We start from the raw sequence: 24,017 nt of genomic DNA, 5'->3' as shown, positions 1-24,017 counted from the left end.
TATATGTGACTCCAGACTTCTGCCTTCTGAAATGGCCTAGCAAGCTTCTCAGTTGTCAAGAAGGTATCTCACTGCCACCTTCTAAAGGGTTAATAGGAATGGGCTTTAAATATTGGCCTTCCCAGTGACAGCCACATCTTGTGAATGAGTTTAAAAAATCAGACATTGCACACCAACTGGATGTTGAGAGAATGGAATCCTGTTTGGTTTAGATACATCTCAGCGTTGATATGTGGACTCAGTAAAGTGACATTTAATGGCACCCTGCATGATGGGGAAAACCAGCAATCCTCTCATTGCTGCACGCTCATTCTACCTGCTTCTCTGGCAAGAGAGAATGAAATTTATTCCACTCTCTTGGAATGCTGAGCCTCAGTGATCTCCCTTATGCTATAGTGAACGGCAAACTGGGAGATGTTGCATATATCTCCAGCCCCAGCCTGGAAGGAGCCCAAAGCATAAAAGTTCATTGCCACGGTCACTTTCACAGAATCTAACAATTCGGTCCACGCCCTGCTCTGAGGTTTCAGTTGTGGCTGCAGCAGGTGGCAGATTTCCGTGAGAATGTTCTTACTGAAGTGCGGGCATTTGACACAATGTTCCTTGCTGATGTTTAGGTAGGAGAATTGCTCCCTAAATAGTCAGGCCACATATGACCTTCTTCTGAGAAACTTTCTTCCCGTTCTCCTCCCTCTCCCAGCAGCATGTCCTGCTCTGTGTCATCTCTGCTCATTATTCCTGTCATACTGTAGGCAAGGGCAGATGCAAACTACTGCACTCATGTCTGGGAGCGAATGGATCATGCCAGTCAGGAAGGAGTCTGACAGCAGGTGTCACACCACTCCCTGTAGACTTCAGCAACCTTAAGCAACTCTGGAAACCAGCAAACACTGCTGCAATCTCAAGCATGAGCCAGTTGAAATCAGTCAGCAACTTGCCTGAAAGTAGTTGATGACCCCTTTAACTAGTACTGATGGGATTTGGGGGGGTGGGGGGTGAGGGTGGTGGTCCTTACTACTGATGAATGCTTTTTCAGCTGTGCATGTTTAAGATATGGCATGAGCTGGAACGTTGAGCTCCAAAATGGCAGCACTGGTGTCAAATCAATGTCACAATCTGATTGACATCTCAACCTGCCTACTCCACATACTTCTGGTGGACGCTCCCTGGGCACATGCTGATGCCCTCATTAAAGTGGCATCCAGCAAGGCTGGCACCAGGAGTGTGCGCGTACCATGGATGCCATTTCGAAGGAAAAATTATACTTATGGTGCCAAAACAATGACCGCCATGGAGCCAGATTCTGCAGCTAATCAATTTAAAGAGATAAGCAGGAGGAAAAGATCTACAGATGGACTAAACCATTCCTTAATTGGAACTTATAATTATCAAATTTTTCTGTTTGAAATCATGCTGTGTGACTATAGTAACAAGCATGGAATTCCTTTCTTTGCATTTTTATGTAGGTATTAACTGGTTAATTTAAACATTAAACATTAATTCATTAAAATACTAGAGAGAGGAATTTCACACAAATATATTTATGTTTAATATTGGGTAGTTTGGTTTAAAAGTACAGGAATTGAAATTACATCATGTGATTTATTAGTAAACACATTAACAGATTCATATGAAGTCCTTCTGGCTACCATTTCAAAAAGGCTTTAACCCATTGAAGATTAAACCGTTCACACATTTGTTACAGTAATGGACAACAAAATATCTAGATTTCTTTATTACTGATATTGCAGACTGATATTGAAATATTTATGAACAAATCTAACCATTTATCTGCTTTCAATAAAATGTGCAGATTGATAAGTGGTTGTGTTTGACATGAGGAGCAAGGGCCCAGGATAATTCAGTACCATTCACTTCATGATCTGTGAAAGGTTTGGATGAAAACTGAACCATTTCTGTTACTGGCCTGAGCCATTCCTGGGCTGATTCACTGACACATGTTTTGCAAAGAACTTCCAAGAAACGATTGATTACATATTTTAAGAAAAGATGCACAAAAAGAATGGCATGGGAATGAAGGCAGAATTACAGGACTTGTCAATATTTGTGTTCTCGGCTTTGAACTATCTTACTGGGATTTGGGTAGGGTCTGAGTGGGTGAACAGCTTCTGTGTCAGTTAGAATTTATTTAATTAACGTGAACAGTATGGTCCAAACTGATGAAAGTAATAAATTATTTTGAGCCTTGTTTCTGTGCTATTAGCTTTCTCCCCTGCACTGTTTTGCTTGCAGCAGTGCGAAACAAGAAACTGTAGGTGGACAGCATTGTCAGACTAGAAATGATACAAGCACTTGAGGAAGATGTAAATTATCAAATATGAGAATGAGATCAATAACTTTACTAGCATACCAGATTTAATGCTTTGCCAGCAAGGTCAAATTGTCCCCGGGAACAACAGCTTGAGCAACTAAAACCTGATAAAGAGAATGTTGTAAATAAAGAATAGTCAATGAGTAACTATGGAGTGCACCATGATTGGGGAAGACTGTACATCATAACGCGTCATGAAGATGAGTCATGGAGTCTTCTGCATGACTGTGGGAAGAATTGTATTGGACAGTCATCCATCTATCATTCTAATTATATGAACATTTTTTTTAACCTGATGATTTTAATCTCATTTCAGTCAGGATAAATTAGTCTTTGATGGTAACCAGCCCCACTGTTTGGTATGAAGCTTAAACACATGATGATGCCAAATATTCCAGATCATTTGAAAATACATGAGTTACTCTCTATGAGGACACTGGGGGGGGGGGGTTACATCTTATATTTAGCTAAAATAAAAGCAAAATACTGCGGATGCTGGAAATCTGAAACAAAAGCAAGAAGTGCTGGAATCACTCAGCAGGTCTGGCAGCATCTGTGGAAAGAGAAGCAGAGTCAACGTTTCGGGTCAGTGACCCGAAGAAGGGTCACTGACCCGACACGTTAACTCTGCTTCTCTTTCCACAGATGCTGCCAGACCTGCTGAGTGATTCCAGCATTTCTTGCTTTTGTTTCTTATATTTAGCTGTTGTCTTCAACATAACGTCTTTGTTAATTTTAGCAGAAGAGTAATAGGAATTAAAATGGCTGATCAAAATTTACAGTTAGGGTGCTTTTTTTTAAACAAAAAAACACATTAACTCTGCAGGCCAGTTACTTCCTATGCAATGGGGTCCATTGTGGGAAGGAAGTGGACCGAAAACTGGCAACATGTTAACAAGGTCTATGAGTTGAGATAGCCTGCACCTGATTTCTGCAGCTGCTAGTGAGTTTTCAACACACCTTGTTAATCATATTCTATTTGAATTAAAATTGGGGCCAATGTCACAAGGATTAAAAGGACATCAGCAAATATAGCATTTTGGCGGACACTCAGTAACATATCCCCACTGCTGCCTGCTGCACAAGAACACAAATTGAGTGCATTGGATCCCCAGGCCATCTTTCAGAAATGCCTATAATAGACATTGTGAATTCATCCCTTACAATGTGACTTAATACTTCAGCGGGTGAAGCTATGGGCGCAAAAATGGATGCCACTGGAACAGCTTTGCTCCCCTCCTCTTTCGTTTAGTTAGTCTTCGGCTATTCTTACATTGATCTTGGAACTGGAGTGCACATTCTGCGTAAAATCCAGCACTCCCATAACTTCCAATTTATTCGTAAAGCCATGTGATGTACTAAGTTGAAAGTCCTACAAAATTGATGAAACCAACAAGTCATCACCCTACATCCAGATGTGCATTTTCTAGAAAGAACCGCTAGATAGTAATCATGAGTGGAAAGTCTAGCTGATTTTCCTCTTGCTCAGTCTGAGCGCACTGAGTTCAGTTGTGGAATCCCAGGGAGAGATCAGGGATTCAACCTGGGACCTGTGTACCTAAGTATCAAATCACACCAGGCAGTGCACATACCAATCAGTAGAAAAAAAATTAACATGCTTAGCATAATAGGGAGCAAAATTTCAATCTGGCCCCAGACGAATCTTTAGCATAAGGGCCAAATCAGGACTGGAAAACAGGTCAGAATCTGGTTGTGCCAGAATTCTACCCTTTTCAGAGGAGGTCAGGAAATTCTCTTCAGGGGCATGGCTGGCACAGTTTCAAAACTTGCCTGGGAAATTCTACCCAGTCTTCCTCCTGATAGATCTAATGGCACCATCAGTTTTAAGTATTCCAAAGGCCCCAGCACAGATCAGTTTCCTTCCTGAGATGGGTCCGGCAACTCCTTTGAGAGTTGCAAAATTATTTGGAAAGGCCCTTTTTGGACATCAAAGCAGTATAATGAACCTAACTCTGTTAAGGTGGGCACCCCTTGTATGCATTAGTTATCCAACCGAAGTACGTTAATGACCCCATCACTGTAATTTGGAACAGCAGGCTCCGTGGGTGGCTGGGAATTCTGTTCCACTGCCCTTCCAGTGACGGAGCGTTTCTCCTAGAATTACAGGCCTATAAAATTTTAAACCACAGAAGACCATTCAGCCCACTGTGCCCATGCCAGTTGTGTAAAAAAGCTATCCACATCATCCCATACTCCTGCTCTTCCTTCATATGCTTTTATCTGCCTTGTTTCATTTATTTTTGGGACAGTCACAAGATGAAAACCCAATTCACTTTTTCTTGACCTGCGTCAGAAATGTCACTGCAGTAATGAAAAGCAAAAAAAAACTGGAAATGCTGGAAGTGTGAAAATAAATCCAAATAATGCTGGGAATATGGAGCGGTCAGACAGCACCTGTAGAGAGAAAAGACATTTCAGCCAAGGACCTTCTTGTAGTCCCCCGATATCAGTAGGGTTGATTTTTGTATCTAGTGTTCATTGGGTGGGTGATGGGCAGTGTATCCTCTCCACCAGCCCAAAGGTATCAGCAGAAGACCCCATCAATTTTCGTAATCAGGCCTTGTTGAAGTACAGGAAGCAACCATTCACTGCTAATTTTGTGTTATTTACATGCAGCTGTCCATGGTAGGGATCAGCAGTGGGGAGTGGGGGGCAGGTGGCCGCATAGAATCATATAGGCCTGCAGTAGCACCTTAAAGAGGAGGTCTGAAAAGATTGGGGGAATCAAACGGAGCAGCAGATTAAAGTGGCAAGGCAATGTAAAGAGCATGCCATGTACCAAGGAGTTGAACTTAAGGAATCCTTTAAGACTTAAAAATCCTGAAAACAATGAAAAAATGTCACTGCCATTCCTGCTCCCAACTTTACCTGACTGCAGCTTACAATCCTTTAAGCAGTTCTGTAAATGGCTGCCTCCTGCCCTATTCCAACCATGCTTTTGGATAATTTGCTTGTATTCTGGCTCCAAAGTTTGGATTATTGCTTCTAATCCACGAACAACTATTCAGTATTCTTTTCTCTCATCAAGATTTTAAAATATTTTCAATAGTGATCATTTAATGTCATGGATCAGTGCTGAATGACACAGGACCTCAAAGACACCAGATTACTTTGGTTATGAACTATGTGGATGCACCATTATCAACAACATAATGTAAGGGAATTTTGAACATTCTTTGATGTTTTCAGCTGACAGGAAACAAAAGGTGATTTAAAACAGAATTTGCCGATCAATGGGCATGTTAGAGTATATACTTTGTCTGAGGGATATAGATGTTCTAGATATGAATTAATAGTTTCTCCAGTTAGGTAATGTGACCTGGAATCTTGTCCTTCAGATGACTTGCCTATCTGCTGCAGTCCATTATTATTTAAATCAATATTTTCTTTCTAAACTGTGAGCTACTGCAGCTAATATTAGGATAAACAGACTCAAGCATCCTGGTTTTGTATCTACATATATGCACAAATGAAATATAAACACAAAACAATCTGCAATTTGTCTTCTCCAGTCAGCAAAACTGCTTTGTACTATCCCAAGCTACCTGATCTGCAAACTAGGACATAGGTCCAAATGAACAGTAGCATGGTCAAGTAATGAACATATAAAGAACCGTATCACATATTTTACCAATGGCTTATCTTATTAAGACTGAAGAAGTGATTGAACAATACAAATTAGTAGAGCCGGGACTTCTAATGGTGCATTAACTGATCTCAACTGAGATGATAGTAAGAATGATAAAATTGGCATCACTGCTCGCAGGTCAAGAAGGGAGAAAATTGGCTACTGTTTCTGGCCCTGATTGTTATTTAATAACTCCTACTGAAAGTGTGCATATTGGGATTAGCTGCAACATCTCCTGTGGCGGAATAGCCTGTTGGACCTCCCTGTCTAGGCTGACATATAAGAACTGGCCATTGGGAAATGGAGGATGACCTTAAAGTTGAGACAACAAAAGCACTTTCACACCTTCATGACATGAGGTAAATTGTGCCTATTTGTACAACAGCTTTGAAGTACAATCTTTTGCTCCTCATAGTTTTCTTATCACTGTTTGCGATGGCAAAGTACCTGATGTTGTTTTGCGGAGTTGATTCATACATTTCAATGGAATATGGAAGATGATGGGAACCAGAATTGAAAGGCTAAATACAATTGGTTAAAAATGACCTGATCTCTTTGCTGTTCACTCTATGTAAAATAAAAAAGCTGAGTTCCCCTAATTATTTGACATTATCTATTTCAATAGATCAAAAACAGAACAATTACACACATTTCCTGTCAGTCAGCATCACACTTTCTGATTGGCTCAAGTTTTGTATTCGTGAAACAGCAATAAAACAAGACCTCTGTGTGTATGAATTATATGAACCAGTGTCTGTGTCAAAAGCATGTGCCACAGTCTCTTTCTTAAAACCTGACTATCCAAGTGGCACTTTGTGTTCCCAGACATTGGAAAGTTTGAGAGGCTTCCTTCTTCTGTTGAAAGGTCACAGACCTGAAAAGTTAATTCTGCTTCTCTCTCCACAGATGCTGCCTGACCTGCTGAGTATTTCCATCATTTTCTGTTTTTATAACATCACAATGTGTTCCGTACAAGGGGAAAAAGAAAAAAATGGATAAGATGATAAACTGACTGAGGTCAAGCTATGATGGGAGAGTTAAGAGAGGTCACCAAAAACTTGGTCAATAGATGGATTTTTGAGAAGGTTTTAAAGGTGGTAAGAGAGGTATTTGAGAGGCATGGTCCAAGACAGCTGAAGGCTGTGCCATCAATCCTGGGGCTAAGGATGGGGAAGCACAAAAGGCCAGAGCTGGAAAATAGATGGGAGACGATTGTACAGATAAGCTCGGTTGAGTCTGTAGAAGAATTTTTTGATAGTCTTTCATCGGATGTGAGCATCGCTGGAAAGGCCAGCATTTGTATCCCATCCCGAATTGCCCTTGAGAAGGTGTTGGCGAGATGCCTTCTTGAACCATTGCAGTTCATCTGGTGTAGGTACACCCACAGTGCTTCTAGGGAGGGAGTTCCAGGATTTAGACCCAGTGACAGTGAAGGAACAGCGATATAATTCTAAGTCAAAATAGGGTGTGGCTTCGATGGGAGCTTGCAGGTGGTGGTGTTCCCATGTATCTGCTGCCCTTGTCCTTCTAGGCAGTAGAGGTCACAGGTTTGCAAGATGCTGTTGAAGGAGGCTTGTCAAGCTGCTGAAGTATTTGGTACACACTGCAGCTACTGTGTGTCGGTCGTGGAGGGAGAGAATATTTAAGGTGGTGGATGGGGTGCCGAGCAGTTGGGCTGCTTTGTCCTGGATGGTGTCCAACTTCTTGAGTGTTGTTGGAGCTGCACTAATACAGGCAAGTGAAGAGTATCCTATCACACTCCTGACTTGTGCCTGTAGATGGTGAACAGGCTTTGGGGAGTCAGGAGGTGAGTTACTCATCATAGAATTCCCAGCCTCTGACGTCCTTTTGTAGCCACAGTATTTATGTGGCTGGTCCAGTTGAGTTTCTAGTCAATGTCAAACCCCAGGATGTTAATGGTGGGGATCCAGTGATGGTAATGTAGTTGAATGTCAAGGGGAGAAGGTTTGATTCCATCTTGTTGGAGATGGTCATTGCCAGTTACTTGTGGTGTGAATGTTACTTTGAAGATGAGGACAAGGATTTAAAATTTTGTTCTCACAGGCCAATGACAGTACTCAAAAAATTCATGAACAGATATATACGCTAATTGCTCACATACTAATTAGAACTCGCCTATTCTTGCCTTTGCTAAACTCGGGCTAGAAGCCATAAAATAATCAAATAGGCCACATGATTATTGGTATAAAGCAACACATGATAAGATTGCTTAAATGGGTCACAGGACTATCTTTTGATGATAGCTAGAGAGATATCCAGAATGATAAGATCTCTAAAACCAGGTTGTATTAAACTTCACTTTGTTTCTTTTTCCATGTGGATCTGTCCATATTCAAATCAATGCAAATCATTTTCTTAAGTGTGTCAAATGAAGCTTCATGTGGTTATGCGGGCAAAGGCAAGAAGGCTGGAAACTGCTGTGGGGATTTGCGAGCAAAGAATTGCTTCAGATGCCCTAAAGGCTGGGCATATGTTCGGCAAGTTGTGAGACTTCCTAAAAACTAGCATTTTTGGGTTCCCATTGATCCAACTGAGTTCCTGGGCAGCTGTAAAGCCACACCTAACCAGTCTCCCTAAGGATATATTATTGTCTAACAATTTAATCTTTCTCATGGAGCATCGCATTGTTTTCCTGTTTTTCATCCACTGGTGATTTTACCAAAATAACAGCAGTTTAATTGTTAGCCTGCAGTTTTATTAAATTAAGCATCACAGCATTAACCTACATACTAACCACCTGGAGACAGGGTTAATAGGCTTTATATCAACTTCTTGTAGAATAGAGTAAAATGTAGAATAACAGATACCTGGGAGTGTTATATAAAGCTAACAGATTCAGAGGTTTAAATAATGTCATATTCTGCAAATAACATTTGGGGGATTCATGACATTTGTCTGAATATTGAGATTAGATCACAGTTGGAGATAACTCCCTGGGGTCTTTTAGCTTTTATAATCGCTACTGTTGCATTGGTCCAGAAGTATTTTATGTAGTTTTTAAGGTGTTGGCTGACAGTGCACATTAAGGTGCTTGCGCAATCCAAGGAAGAGCCATGCTGATGGCGAGTGCAACCCAGGAAATATCTGGCACGTAGCTCATGATATCGTGCCCATTAATTTCCCGAGATTTGCTCCCTATGAGTGTAACCCCCCTCCTGTTAAGTATCACATCACGGAATAACCCTTTACAGTCCTAAATAGTGACGTTTACTAATGAATATTTTTAAAAATTTAATTGACAAAATGTTGTAAATGTTATTCTAATTGATTATCAGGAAATATGTTTTATATCATAGTTCAATACACTGTCTAAACCGTTAACATTACTTCTACACTTGATTTGTGTACTCTTCGTCTCTCCTTTCCACTTTTACTCCTGGTAATGCAAACGTCCGTAACCAACATATAAAAGGAAAACGCAAATGACTTGTATTTACATAGCATCTTTCAAGACCTCAGGATGTCCCAAATATACATTGATAATTTGAGGTTAAACTAGTCATCAGGTTGATTCAGATGAGAATGGCCCTTCAGTTCATCTTAGCTCATCGATTCAGAACCTACTGTTAATCATGTATTAATTGTATTTAATTGTAGGTAGGTGATGGGCATTAACTGGGGGTTCACTTATACTCCTATAAATGGGAATAGACATAAACTGCAGTTGTTGGATTAGGAAGTGCATATTTGCAAAGTGCATCTCTGTAAATAAATGCTTACAAAAGTGTGTAATGGTTGGCTCCAGTTCTATCCTTCACCACCTGGCTTTCTGGAATATAACACCTATGCCACACCACCCCCCCCCCCCATCATATCTAACTGACTTAGAAGACCACCCCAAATCTTGATTGTTCTTCATGTGAGGAAGTTCTTCCTGACAACTGTTCTAAATGATCCCTTCATCAGCTTTAATCCTGTATTCTGGTGTATCTTGCAGTAGTGCTCCCAATTAATCCTATCTCGACCACTTGGCTCTGGATTTTCTGTCACTGCCACTTCAAATCTGACCTCTGAGAACACTACCACTGTGTCAAGGAAGCCATTTTCAATTTCCTATCTAAAGCTTGAGAAAATTTTTCTCACAGAGATTTTGAGCTTGTTCATGCTCTGGAACTTTTCTGAAGATTTCTCCTGACAGTTTTTTACAAGTACATGATAAAGTAAAATTATGTAATCGCAAAATTGACTTCCCACTGTGACCCCTCTATCTCTGTGTTATGCAGAGGAAGATGTGGTTATAGGGGAGACAAATGGGAAACTCCTTAAAGTTAAGCATCTCAACCCTACATGCCAATATTCACTCCATAGGGTTTACTGATCTATTTAGATATTATTTATATTTCTGTGTCTATCAATGCTTCCAGGAAGCTATTGAAAATTTATGCCAGCTGCTGGCTGAAGACCTGCATTCCAATTCTACTCCTTTGCCACCGAGTTCTTCCAGATTGCCTTGAGTAACCTTTGTTACATTAGTCAGTCAATAGCACATAAATAGGGGTGCTGATGCTCTATTCCAGTGATCCTTGCAGTTTATTATCTCCTCCATGGAACCTGAAAAAGAAAGAGAATGAGCAGTCCAAATTAATGAATTGGTAGGGCTCCCGCAGCGCAAAGTGCAACTGACAAAATACATGCAGCATTGAAAGCCCTGCATGACAGCCCCTCTACTTCAGTAATAGCATTCAATAAACAACTAGCAAGTGTGTGGTGCAAGTCACTTTTCATGCATAGTAATGCTACTGAGAAAACTGTCATGATACTTTAATCATGTGGCAAACCACCATTCCAAACTTGATGGGCAGAATTTTATTCTGCCTTTGGAAGAGGGCACAGAGGTGGAGGGGCAAGCAAAATTGCAGGAGGCACCATTCCCAACATTTCCAATTAATGGCCACTTAAGGGCCTCTTCTTACTGCCACCTCAATTTTGGGGGAAGCAGAGGGGCCCACCACCACCGGGAGAGGCTGCCAGGGTTTAACCTGACGTCCTTTGAGTGGTGTCGGAGGGTGCCTCCTTTGGGGGCAATTGAGGACCCCTGGAGAGCACCCCCCCCCCCAGCAGTGATTGCTGCTCCCCTGGGAAGACTGTTCCCAGTGGCGCTGCCAGTACCGCAGAACTGCTGGCCCTCCTATTGACCAACAGTTCTGGAGGTGGGAGCTCATCCCTTAAAGGGATGACGTCCCAGACAGCTGGCAGTTAATTGCCTGCCTGCTGTGAAATGGCTTGGGGTGCGATAGAAGGTCAAGGCGAGGTCTTCCTCCGCCTCCTGACCCACCACTGGGACACCCATCGCAAGAATAAAATTCTGCCCCATTTTCAGAGCCATAGTGGACTGCTGATCAGGGATATCCCCAGAAGTTATGGTTTATAAATGAAGTATGGCCCCTACAGACAAATGCGAAGAACAAAATTGAAAAATTGCCCAGGTATGTCCTGTCCACAAAAAGCAGCATAAATCCAACCTGGCCAATTACAACCCTATCAATCCACTCTTGATCATCAGCAAAGTGATGGAAGGGTTGTCAACAGTGTTATCAAGCGGCACTTGCTCAGTAATACCTGCTCACTGACACTCAGTTTGGGTTCCGCTAGGGCCGCTCAGCTCCTGACCTCACTACAGCCTTTGTCCAAACATGGGCAAAAGAGCTGAACTCAACAGGTGAGGTGAGAGTGACTGCCCTTGACATCAAGGCAGCATTTGACTGGGTATGGCATCAAAGAGCCCTAGAAAAACTGGAGTCAATGGGAATCAGGGGGAAATCTTTCCGCTCGCTGGAGTCATACATAGCACAAAGGAAGATGGTGTGATGTTAGAGGTCAATCATCTCAGTCCCAGGACGTCACTGCAGGAGTCCCTCAGGGTAGTGTCGTAGGCCCAACCATCTTCAGCTGCTTCATCAATGATCTTCCCTCCATCATAAGGTCAGAAGTGGGGATGTTTGCTGATGATTGCACAATGTTCAGCAACATTCGCAATTCTCAGATACTGAAGCAGCCCATGTCCAGATGTAGCAAGACCTGGAGAATATCCAGGCTTGGGTTGATAAGTGGCAAGTAACATTCGCACTACATAAGTGCCAGGCAATAATCATCTCCAACACGAGAGAATCTAACCATTTCCCCTTGCTGTTCAATGACATTACCATAGCTGAATCCCCCACTATCGACATCCTGGGGCGTACCGTTGACCAGAAACTGAACTGGACCAGCCACATAAATACTGTGGCTACAAGAGCAGGTCAGAGGCAAGGAATTCTGCGGTGAGTAACTCACCTCCTGTCTCCCCATTGTCAGTCCACTACCTACAAGGCATGAATCACGAGTGTGATGTAATACTCTCCACTTGCCTGGATAAGTGCAGCTCCAACAACACTCAAGAAGTTCAACACCATCCAGGACAAAGCTGCCCGCTTAGTTGGCACCCCATCCACCATCTTCAACATTCACTCCCTCCACCACTGAGGCACAGTGGCAACAGTGTATACCATCTACAAGATGCACTGCGGCAACTCACCAAGGCTTCTTCGACAGCACCTTCCAAACCCGTGACCTCTGCCACCTAGAAGGACAAGGACAGCAGATGCATGGGAACACCACCACCTGCAAGTTCCACTCCAAGCCACACAGCCTCCTGACTTGGAACTATATCACTGTTCCTTCGCTGTCGCTGGGTCAAAATCCTGGAACTCCCTTTCTCACAGCACTGTTGATGTACCTACACCCCAAGGACTGCAGCAGTTCGAGAAGGCAGCTCACCCCCACCTTCTCAAGAGCAATTAGGAATGGGCAATAAGTGCTGGCCGAGCCAGCAATGCCCACATCCCACAAACGAATGTATAAAAATAAGAAACATAACAATAATATCAAATCAAAGCTATTTTAATGGAACAGTTAATACGTGTTTGTACTGCAGACTGGAGGCCTGCTACCCGACCCGAACCCAACGGGCCCCGACGACATGTGTCATCTAATCTGTTCGGGTCGGGTCAGGCTGAGTCCAGGTCAAGTCGGGTCGGGTCAGGCAGGATACAGACGGTAAGTGCTCTGCCGGTAAATATTGAAATTTTAAAAACTTACCTGAGCTGACAGTCCAGGATGAAACTGAGTCTGCGCAGTGAGCAAGTGATATCACTGTGACATCATCACACATGTGCTGCAGCTTCATGCAGGTTCGGTGTCAGGAAGGTAAGTAATGGTCGGGTCGGGTTGAGTCTGGGGCGGGTTCGGACCAGGTCGGGCTCGGGTCCGCTGTGGTTCGGTTGGGTTCGGGTCTGGTTCCTTTTTCTCGACCTGAGCAGGCCTCTACTGCAGACGTCTTAAACAAGAGTTTCAATCAAAAAAAAAGACTTGTATTTATATAACACCTTTCATGACCACTAGACGTCTCAAAGCGTTTTACAGCCAATGAAGTACTTTTTTTGAAGTGTAATCACTGTTGTAATGTAGGAAACGTGGCAGCCAGTATGTGCACAGCAAACTCCTAGAAACAGAAATGTGATAATGACCAGATAATCTGTTTTTGTGATGATGATTGAGGGATAAATATTGACCAGGACACCAGGGATAACTCCCCTGCTCTTCTTAGGAATAGTACCATGGGATCTTTTACACCACCCAAGCAAACAGATGGGGCCTTGGTTTGACATCTCATCCAAAAGAGGGCACCTCCAACAGTGCAGCACTCCCTCAGTTCTGCACTGGAGTGTCAACCTTGATTTTTGTGCTCAAACCACAGGATCATTGCTGCTTGCTATGTTCTGCATAATATCCTTAAGCAGGGATGATTAGTCCTTCATGAAGCTGAAGGGGTTGATAATGATGTAGAAGGTACTCTATCCTGGGTGGGGTCTTCAATGTCCATCACCAAGAATGGCTCAGTATTAACATGACTGACCAAATTGGCAGAGTCCTGAAACCATAGCTGCCCGACTGGACCTGCAGCAGATGGTGAGAGAACCAGTATGAGGGAAAAAAACCTACTTGACCTTGTCTTCACCAATCTACCTGTTGCAGATGCATCTATCCATGACAGCATTGATCACCTCTGTCTGCAGATGTATCCTGTCTGGCCTGCTATTCCTTAAGGGGTCCTTCTCTTCCTCACATAACCTCACATGTTGTCATTTGTATGTGTTAATGAAGCACCCACCTGTTTCAAATTGGGACCTACATCTGTCAGCTCCCTGATCCGTCAGAAATGCTAATTATTTCCTCTCTGGAGTTCAGTTCCTATTCGAAAAGAAAATGTTCCCTGTTGCAAGATAATTGGATTGCTCTGCATATCCTTTGCATAAGGACAACATACTTTCGCCTGGAAATTTTGTGAGGGACTGCAATAAAAGGATTCAGAGTAAATTGGTGATTGCACTGCCATCCAAATATTTTGTTTTCAAGAGTGATGTATACAGTTATGCTTCTGGTGTTGTAAATAGAGAACCTATATTTATTAAATGTCCTCATGATGCATTAGGCACTTTGTAATTCAAGGCAAACATTGAAGCCTCTTCCCATGCTTAAGCTTAAAGTAATATTTCATTTGTCATGCATAAGTGAATTTCTTTTAAATGATGAATCACTTCAGTTACATAACTTTAATAGATAAATGACTATTACAAATTTACCATCAGTGTCAGTTTTTGTACAAATTAATTATGCATAAATTTTCTTCTGGAGATCTTGGGTTGGAAACTTATCAGCTTGTTATCTCTTAGACATGACCGAAGCCAGGAGAGTTACAAAAATTAGACAATAGGGGCGACTGTCCTTACAAATCAACAGAAGGAAGATATGTTACTTCTGCAAATAAAAATGGTAGCATCACTTCCCACTATTATTTAGACCAAGAATCTGTGGGACATACAAGTCCAAACATCACATTTTCTCACAGGAGTATGAGGCTTGAAACCCAGCAGTTCACCCCCAAAAAGTTGATATAAAAGGAGAACTGGGAGAACGCCTTAAGGCACCACAATGGGTAGTGATCCAATGCAATGTAGCACCAGATAAGGCAGGGTTGTCTGTGTGTACCCTGACCAGTTACCATGACATTTTGCACTAGTTTAATTAAAGGAAGCTTGTTTTCTCTTTCAACCAGGAGAGATTTGTAGTTTCAGCAGCTATTTTCCACAATGAATCTTACTGAAATGCACATTTGATTGGGTGCGCTGCATCTGGGTTTGCAAGAGAATTCTTTATCTTCTTGGTGATAGATTTGGCACTTGAAGCTCAGCTCTGATATTGTGTGTGTTAATGATTATAGTAATACAATTTGCATATGTAGGTTTGAAATTGGAGGAGGGCAACTCCAGCGATATAAGACCAGGGAAGCAGCCCGATGTAAGATTCTTAAAAAGGGGGTCTCACTTCCCTCTAAGGTCCTGACCCTGTTCTGAGTATCAATCGCACAAAGCAGACTTTGGATAAAATTCTCACTTTATGTGCAACACCTTTATTAACACACCAAGCAATAGTATATACTTACAACACCAATTGCTTACTAGACCCATATACGGAAACTCACTCCCAGGTGGTCAGGTCCACTGAGCGATGTCTTCCACACAATTTCCTGTGACTGATCAAGTCACACTTCCCGGCTGCAGCAACAATGTCCTTATGAGCTTTGGCTTTATACCCCTTTCTGACCCTGGTCCCTTGACATATAAGGTCATATTTTGAATTGGGTCATCCGATTGGGGTTCAGTGCCTTATCAATCCCACCCTGGCTACGCAAGACCACCTGCATGTGGTCATATCCTGTTCTCAGTGGGGGTGGGGGTGTATATTAGGTGCATACCACCATGGATGGGATATCTGCATCTTGGTAAGGCAAGAAGAAAACCATTCACGCATATTTCAAAAGGCCGTTGTCCCTGAGTGTGGTTGTAGACAGGCTGTTTGATGCTGTAACAGCCTAGGCTATCACATCAATGGTATTTCCTGATTTGTCTGTGTGTGTGTTTGTATATGTGGGGGTCCTAGTTCAATTACATTGTCTTCTTTTTTAAAAAGACCAATATGAACCCCAGGAATGATGTCTTCAGTCAGAATTCTTCGCCCGATGTCCTTTGCCTCCATGTCTTTTCCACCCGGGTGAGCTCCACACACAGGTCCACACCACAACTGGTTATATTTTACTTATGAACAGCAATACAGGAGATATTAACAAATGCCTCACAGCATAACAAAAATACAAGAAATATCCAAATGCCTTACACCTTAGAAAGAGCTCTTCGTGAGGCCACAGACCCCATTTGTATACTTGGGAGACGCGGTAGTTTGCATATTACTTCCAGAATTGATTACCTTTACCAGTGGAGCTTTTGGGGCCTCTTCTGGGCCTTAGTGGGTTGCACGTTCGCTCTCAGTTGGTGAGAGGTTCTCTGAGGCCTTGTTCGCAAAGCTGAGGAACTTTCCTAGACATGTCCATTTGAAGTGTGGGAGGGTGAGAATGGGTTTAAGATCTAGCCACACTCACTGGAATTTGTAGGACAATAAAAATGGAAACCTGGTGTAAATTGTTTCCAAACCAATTTTCTGTCATTCCCCGCCCTATTCCCCACCCCATGTGGAAATCACTGTCTCTGCTCTCTCTGGGACCAGGAATTGTAAGCCCGAACACTTTATTTGTACTTGCCTTCCAAAATATCATAAACTATGTCTATGGCAAAGTTTTTGCCCTAGTTTTTAGTTGTATTGCTGTGTAGTAATTTAGCAGATGGTAGGGTGCACCCACATAATCATTTGAACTCCAGAGTGTGCCAGTGAGTCCTTGATCTTAATTTTATCTCAGGAAGGCTCTGAGTGGTTGCCAGATAAGAAAGAAAAAAAAATAGATTTAATTTATACATTGCCTTTCATGACCTCAGGATGTACCACAGCACTTCACAGCCAATAAAGTATATCAAGGAAGTATGTCAGGCAGAACTCTTGGAATACCCTTCTGATCTTTGTGCTCTCTGTAGGCCTCAGGGGAATTCATCTCAGCTAAAGGTTGTTGTGAGTCCTGCAAAAAGGTGCCAGACCTTTATTATAGAAAGGTAATCAATCCTGTAAATGTAAAGAAGCCTGCTAGCTTCATTAGGAGAGGAGTTTCTTTAGGGCTTCACTGGGCTTTCATGTTGGTGCTCCAGTGTTCCAGCTGACAGATCAAGTTGGGCATAGCTGATACATCTGACCCAGCCGTACAAATGCCCTCATCTCGGAAATTTAGTTGGAGTTTCTCGATGGAAAGTGGGCAGACAGAAGATCTGATCAGGCTTCACCAATCAGAATTTAAAGGGTCACAGGGAATGAGGCAAATCCCAGTGTAACTGGGAACTGCCACAAATTCCAAGCCCCTCCCTCCACCACAATGGCAGCAACTGGTCTTTTCATCATCTTCAGCCCCAGGAATTTCAGGACCACAACCGTTAAATTGGCACAACTGTTTGCCTATTTATGGTACCCCTTGAATGAAACTTTGTCACATGATCAAACAGGTGGCATTCCCCTCAAGCTGTTTCTTGGACTGCTTCTGACAAGTATTTTTAAAATATAAAACATGCACAGCATAAATGTGAGCAAGTCCACAAAGTTTAAACTGGCCTCCATTCATCACATTTAGGATTATGTTATAGTCTGGGTGTGCCCTTTTAAGAAGGTATGGTAATATATGGCCTGTATAAGAACATAAGAAAGAGTTGCAGGAGTAGGTCATGTGGCCCCTCGATCCTGCTCTGCTATTCAGTCAGGTCATGGCTGATCTGATCTTGGCCTCAACTCCACTTTCCTGCCTGTTCCCTCGAGCCCGCGACTCCCTTATAGTTCAAAAATCCACCTGTCTCAGTATTCAATGTATTCAATGATTTAGCCTCCAGAGCTTTCTGGGGTACAGTATTCCAAAGATTCATGACTCTCTGAGAGAAGAAATTCCTCCTCATCTCCATCTTAAATAGATGACCTCTTATTCTGAAATTACGCCCCTAATTCTAGATTCCCCCACGACAGGAAACATGCTCTCAACATATTTGATATTTTCCATTGCACGTGTCCAGCTGTGACTGTATTGATGAGTTCACAAAAAAATTCCAACTTACGAATGAAAATTCCAGTTCTGCATGATGTTGCTTTCCTTTCTTTTATATCTTTGAATCAAAATATCTTAGCAGTTTTGTTGTTGAATTCCAATTCTCTTGTGTTTCTACTGAAAAGTATGCTTAAAAATATAGATTCCGAAACTCCCCTGCCCAAGCATCTTGGTGTGGTGCACTCACTTGGAAAACATCTTTTCTGGTGCCAATGAGACTCGTTTATATAAATTCTAGAGTTGTATGTATTGGACCAGGACCCCCAAAGTGACACCCACTGTTAGGTGGGCCAATACACTTGGAAGGCCCCAGGCCTGCCCAAAAAGGGCACAATACAAAGGACTCAGAGTATGTCTAGGTCCCTAATTTGTATGACCCTGCTTTAGTCCTGCTAAGGTTTACAGAAAGGTTACAGATCTCTTTATATAGGAAGGAATCCGATTATGATCTGGAAGTGCTGGTTTTGCATTGCGCGATCCGTTTAATCATTGCAAAAATGTCACAAAGCTGGTTATTCATTATTAGAAAAATTGTAGTGATCCTAAAGAATGGTTTGTCTTTGCCCTCTTCTAGCCATGTGACCCAGTCGACAAGCTTTGAAGACCCTCGACTCGAGGGAAGCCAAGTCATTCAGCCAGCCTCTCGCAAGATAGAGATGAAGCGAGATCCAGTACTAGGGTTTGGGTTTGTTGCGGGCAGTGAAAAGCCTGTTGTGGTGCGTTCTGTTACACCAGGTGAGGATGAAAAAAATACAGTACATGCTCTGGGATCAGTTGCCTCTAGTCCTTTATTTCTGGTTTTAACTTTGCTTACTGCTGGTTTAGTTGCACTCTTGAGTGAAACAAATAATTACTGTAGTTCTTAGTCACCTCTTGTTCTTATTCTAACTACCAAATATGGAGAATGAGATAAATAATTGTGCTGCGGTTCCTAACATGGCAATCAACCTGGATAACCTTGTAACTTTACTGCTGGACAATTAGCCCAGCCACCTTAGAGATGTAGAATCATAGAATGGCTACAGCACAAAAGGAGGCCATTCAGCCGATCATGTCTGTGCTGGCTGTCTGCGAGACCAACTCAACTAATCCCACTCTCCACCTTTACCTCATAACCCTGCAAATTTTTTCTCTTCAGATAAGTATCCAATTTCCTTTCAAAAGCCACGATTGAATCTGCCTCCATCACACTCTCAGGTAGTGCATTCCAGATACTAACCACTCGCTGTGCAAAAATGTTTTTCCTCATGTTGCCTTTGGTTCTTTTGCCATTCACCTTAAATTGGTGTCTTCTGGTTCTCAACCCTTCCACCAATGAGAACAGTTTAGCCCTATCTACTCTGTCCAGACTCCTCATGATTTTAACGCCTGCATCAAATCTCCTTCCAACCTTCTGTAAGGGGAACAAACCTAGCTTCTTCAATCTATCCATGTAACTGAAGTCCCTCATCCCTGGAACCCTTCTCGTAATTTTTATCCCCCTCTAATGCCTTCAAATTCTTTCCAAAGTGTGGTGCCCAGAACTGGACGTAATACACCAGTTGAGGCCGAGGCAGTGTTTTATAAATGTCCATCATAACGTCTTTGCTCTTGTATTCCATGCCCTATTTATAAAGCCCAGGATGCCATATGCTTTATTAACTTCTTTCTCAACTTCTCAACCTAAACTGCCACCTTCAATGATTTGTACACATATACTTCCAGGTCCCACTGCTGCTACACCCCCTTTAGAATAGTACCCTTTATGTCATATTACCTCTTCTCATTCTTCCCACCAAAATGTATCACTCCCCACTTTTCTGCATTAAACTCATTTGCCACTTCTCCGCCCATTCCACCAGCATGTCTATGTCCTCTTGAAGTTTATCACTATCCTTCTCACAGTTCACAATGCTTCCAAGTTTTGTGTCATTCGCAATTTTGAAATTGTGCCCTGTACACTCAAGTCTTGGTCATTAATATAGATCAAGAAAAGCAGTGGTCCTAATATCACCCCCTGAGGAACACCACTATATATCCATAGACAGTCCAAAAACAACTGTTCACCACTACTGTTTCCTGTCACTCACCCAACTTTGTATCAATGCTGCTACTGTCCCTTTTATTCCATGGGCTTTAACTTTGCTGACAAGCCTGTTATGTGGCACTTTATCAAATGTCTTTTGGAAGTCCATGTACACCACATCAACCGCATTGCCCTCATCAACTCTCTCTGTTACCTCATCAAAAAACTCAATCAAATTAGTTAAACATGATTTGTCCTGAATAAATCTATGATGGCTTTCCTTAATCCACGTTTGTCCAAGTGTCTGTTAATTTTGGCCCGGATTATCATTTCTAAAAGCTTTACACCACAGAGGTTAAACTGACTGGTCTGTAGTTGCTGGGCTTATCCTTACACCCATTTTTGAACAAGGGTGTAACATTTGCAATTCTCCAGTCCTCTGGCACCACCCCTGTATCCAAGGAAGACTGAAGAGTATAGCCAGTGCCTCCACAATTTCCACCATTCCCTCAGTAACCTCGGATACATCTGATCCAGACCTGGTGACTTATGAACTTTGAGTACAGCCAGCCATTCTAATACCTTCTCTTTATCAATCTTTTCCCATACAGTGTCTCAAATATCTCTTATTTTGCTATAACTTTGGTAGTATCTTCTTCCTTGGTAAAGACAGATGCAAAGTACTCATATAGTACCTCAGCCATGCCCTCTGCCTCCATGCATAAATCCCTTTTGTTGTCCCTAATTGGCCCCACTCCTCATTTTACCACCCTTTTACTATTTACATGCCCATAGAAGGCTTTTAGATTCCCTTTTATGTTAGCTGCCAGTCTCTTATACTCTCTTTGCTACTCATACTACCTCTGTCAGTTCCCTTCTGAACTTTCTATATGCAGCCTGGCTCTCACTTGTATTATCAAGCTGACATTCATCATACACACCCTTTATCTGCTTCATCTTACTCTATATCTCTTTTGTCATCCAGGGAGCTCTGACTTTCTTCGTCCTACCTTTTCCCCTTGATGGAATGTACCTCGACTGTACCCGAACTATCTCCTCTTTAAAGGCAGCCCATTGTTCGGTTACAGTTTTGCTTGCCAATCTTTGAATCCAATTTACCTGGGCCAGAACTTCTTACTCCATTGAAATTGACCCTCCCCCAATTAATTATTTGTACTCTAGATTGCTCCTTGTCCTTTTCCATAGCTAACCTAAACCTATGGTACTATGATCACTGTTCACTAAATGTTCCCCTACTGACACTTGATCCACTTGACCCACCTCATTCCCTAGAACCAGATCTAGCAATGCCTCCTTCCTCATTGGGCCAGAAACATATTGATCTAGAAAATTCTCCTGAATTCAGAAACTCTTCTCCTCTTTCCCCTTACATGATGACTATCCCAGTCTATATTAGGATAATTAAAGTCCTCCATTATAATTGAAATCAAGCTCTTGATATTCCTAGTAGGCATTATTGTAAAAGAACAGTTTGCAAGTGTCAGAAAGACTGTTGCACAGCTGATCTTCCTTGCAAATTGTCCAAGTGAGGCCAATGTCTATGAAGGTAGCTAAAGACTGAACTACTGAGAGACTGGGTATATAGGGCCTTACCTTAGAAGGGAAAGTCATTGCAGATTTCTGCCATTTTAAGTGTTAGTTTGGATCTGTGCACAATGTAATGAGTGATAAAATCTCATGGCACTAATGGTAAAGTGCAGGAGGATATTGAGAGGGGTAGAAGAAGTGAGAGACCTTGGAGTGCACATCCACAGGTCCCTGAGGTGGCAGGACAGGTAGATAGAGTGGTGAAGAAGGCATATGGAATTCTTTCCTTTATTGGCTGAGGTATAGCATTCAAAAGCAGGGATATAATTCTGGAACTGTATAAAACGCTGGTTAGGCCACAGCTGAGTATTGCATACAGTTCTGGTCACCACATTACAGAAAGGACATAATTGCTCTGGAGAGAATACAGAGGAGATTTATAAAAATGTTGCCAGGGCTCGAAAGTTGCAGCTATGAGGAAAGATTGGATCAGCTAGGGTTGTTTTCCTTAGAACAGAGGAGGGTTAGGGGTGACTTAATAGAGGTGTACAAAATTGAGGGGCCTAGATAGAGTAGACAGGAAGGACCTGTTTCTCTAGTAGAGAGGTTAGTTACCAGGGGGCACAGATTTAAGGTGAAAGGTGAAAGGATTAGAGGGGCCATGAGGAAAAATGTTTTCACCCAGAGTGTGGTGGGTGTCTGGAATTCACTGCCAGGAATGGTGGTGGAGGCAGAAACCCTCAATTCTTTTAAAAGGTACCTGGACCTGCACCTGAAGTGCTATAACCGGCAAGGCTATGGACCAGGTGCTGGAATGTGGAATTAGATAGGGTGGCTAGTTTTTTTTCAGCCGGCATGGACACGACAGGCTGAATGGCCGCCTTCTGTGCTGTAACTTTTCTATGGTTCTATGTAAACCACAGGGCTGCCGCAAATCAGAATCATCACATCTCAACATGGTGCTAAATTCAAACTAAATGGATAATATAGCATGCAGTTTGCATCAGGCTAATGTCATGTTTAACTTTTTTTCTTAGGTGGGCCCTCTGAAGGCAAGCTGATACCAGGAGACCAGATAATAAAGATAAATGATGAGCCTGTCAGCACAGCTCCCAGAGAGAGAGTCATTGACCTTGTAAGGTAATGGCTCTTCATTCACCGATGTCCACTCATCATTATCTCATCCAAAACCATGAAATGATTTAATGGAACTGCACTGTTGCGTGAGACTGAGACATTTATCTGTTGACAAGGGAAAAGAGAAATAGATTAACCGAGCCTTGGAAAGAATAAGGAGCATTCATTTTATTGTTTTAGATGGCAAACTTGAATAATCATAAATTAAATAATTTCCAACTATTTGTGTTCAAAAATAGTACCCTGACTAAATAAGATTCATCACCTCTGCTACTTTTTTGAGAAGCTATGATAGCATACCAGACCAGCAATTTCCTTTTATTTGTAAAGTGATCCTTTACAATGCTTTAGCCTGAAGCAGTCATGATGACTCAGTGCATATTATCCACTGATGATGGGATCCACAGCTCCTTGACACAAGAGAATACGACATAACAAGAGCCTTGATTCTGATCATAACTCTCACCCAGAATTATCCACCAGTCACAAAGCTATTGTGGTTCGACAGAAATGACCATTTACATTAGGTTGGTCTAAAAGTTCCAAACTATTATAGGAAGCTGCACTTTACCAGACTGCAAGAGAAGCTTTAAATCTGTGCCATTGTCTTTCCTATGGTCTGGCTTCACGGTAGTTAGAAACCGCATGAAAATGTAAGTGTAATTATTTAATTCTTGAAAGAGCAAAAAACTGATCGGCAATATAGTCATTGTCCAGAGAACTTGTTTTATTGTGTTACGGTCAGGAGGAGGGGTCACAAGGTTCCACTCTTGTTCTCCTCTTTGTTTGACCGCAACAGGGTTTATTCTTTTTAAAACAGTAGATGTGCTCACCACTTCAGCGAGTGTTTCACCTTTTACCTTTGTTGTGATCGTAAAAGAACCAATCGCACAGGTTTTCTTGAGTTTAAACAAGAGGTGAGTTTATTGTACTTAACCAAAATCCTGGTCTAAACAAAATAATAAAACTACGCTACCCTTTCGCTAACACACACAGATGAGAACCACACATTCTCACGAGGATCACGAGAATCACGAGGTATTTTAATGCAAATTGTGGTGGCCATCTGGGCTGCCAGCTTTTTAAAAGTTTAAAGTAGGTTTCTGACCGATGAATTAAAAAGCCTCATTTGGTACAGCATGATTTCTTGGCACCCCCGCCCCATGCAGAATAAAATGTGATGACAGGAACATTTCATTACAAGGCCATAGGGGAAAAAAACCACATTCATTCTCAAACACTCACTTCTCAAACTCACACT

General features: G+C 42.2%; 1 protein-coding gene across 1 annotated transcript in view; it reads left to right on the top strand.

The window, feature by feature from the left end:
* The window catches only part of frmpd4 (FERM and PDZ domain containing 4), a 703,387-nt gene that overhangs the window by 487,926 nt on the left and 191,444 nt on the right, over nt 1-24,017 (top strand). The window contains exons 3-4 of the mRNA XM_068039872.1: nt 18,641-18,801; nt 22,657-22,759. Coding sequence (XP_067895973.1) covers nt 18,641-18,801; nt 22,657-22,759 — 264 coding nt within the window. The remainder of the gene's footprint in view (nt 1-18,640; nt 18,802-22,656; nt 22,760-24,017) is intronic.

The sequence above is a fragment of the Heterodontus francisci genome, chromosome 10, assembly GCF_036365525.1.
Source record: "Heterodontus francisci isolate sHetFra1 chromosome 10, sHetFra1.hap1, whole genome shotgun sequence".
Classification (NCBI taxonomy): Eukaryota; Metazoa; Chordata; class Chondrichthyes; order Heterodontiformes; family Heterodontidae; genus Heterodontus; species Heterodontus francisci.
The sequence above is the reverse complement of the archived record's forward strand: the minus strand, read 5'-3'. Positions and strand labels throughout refer to the sequence as shown.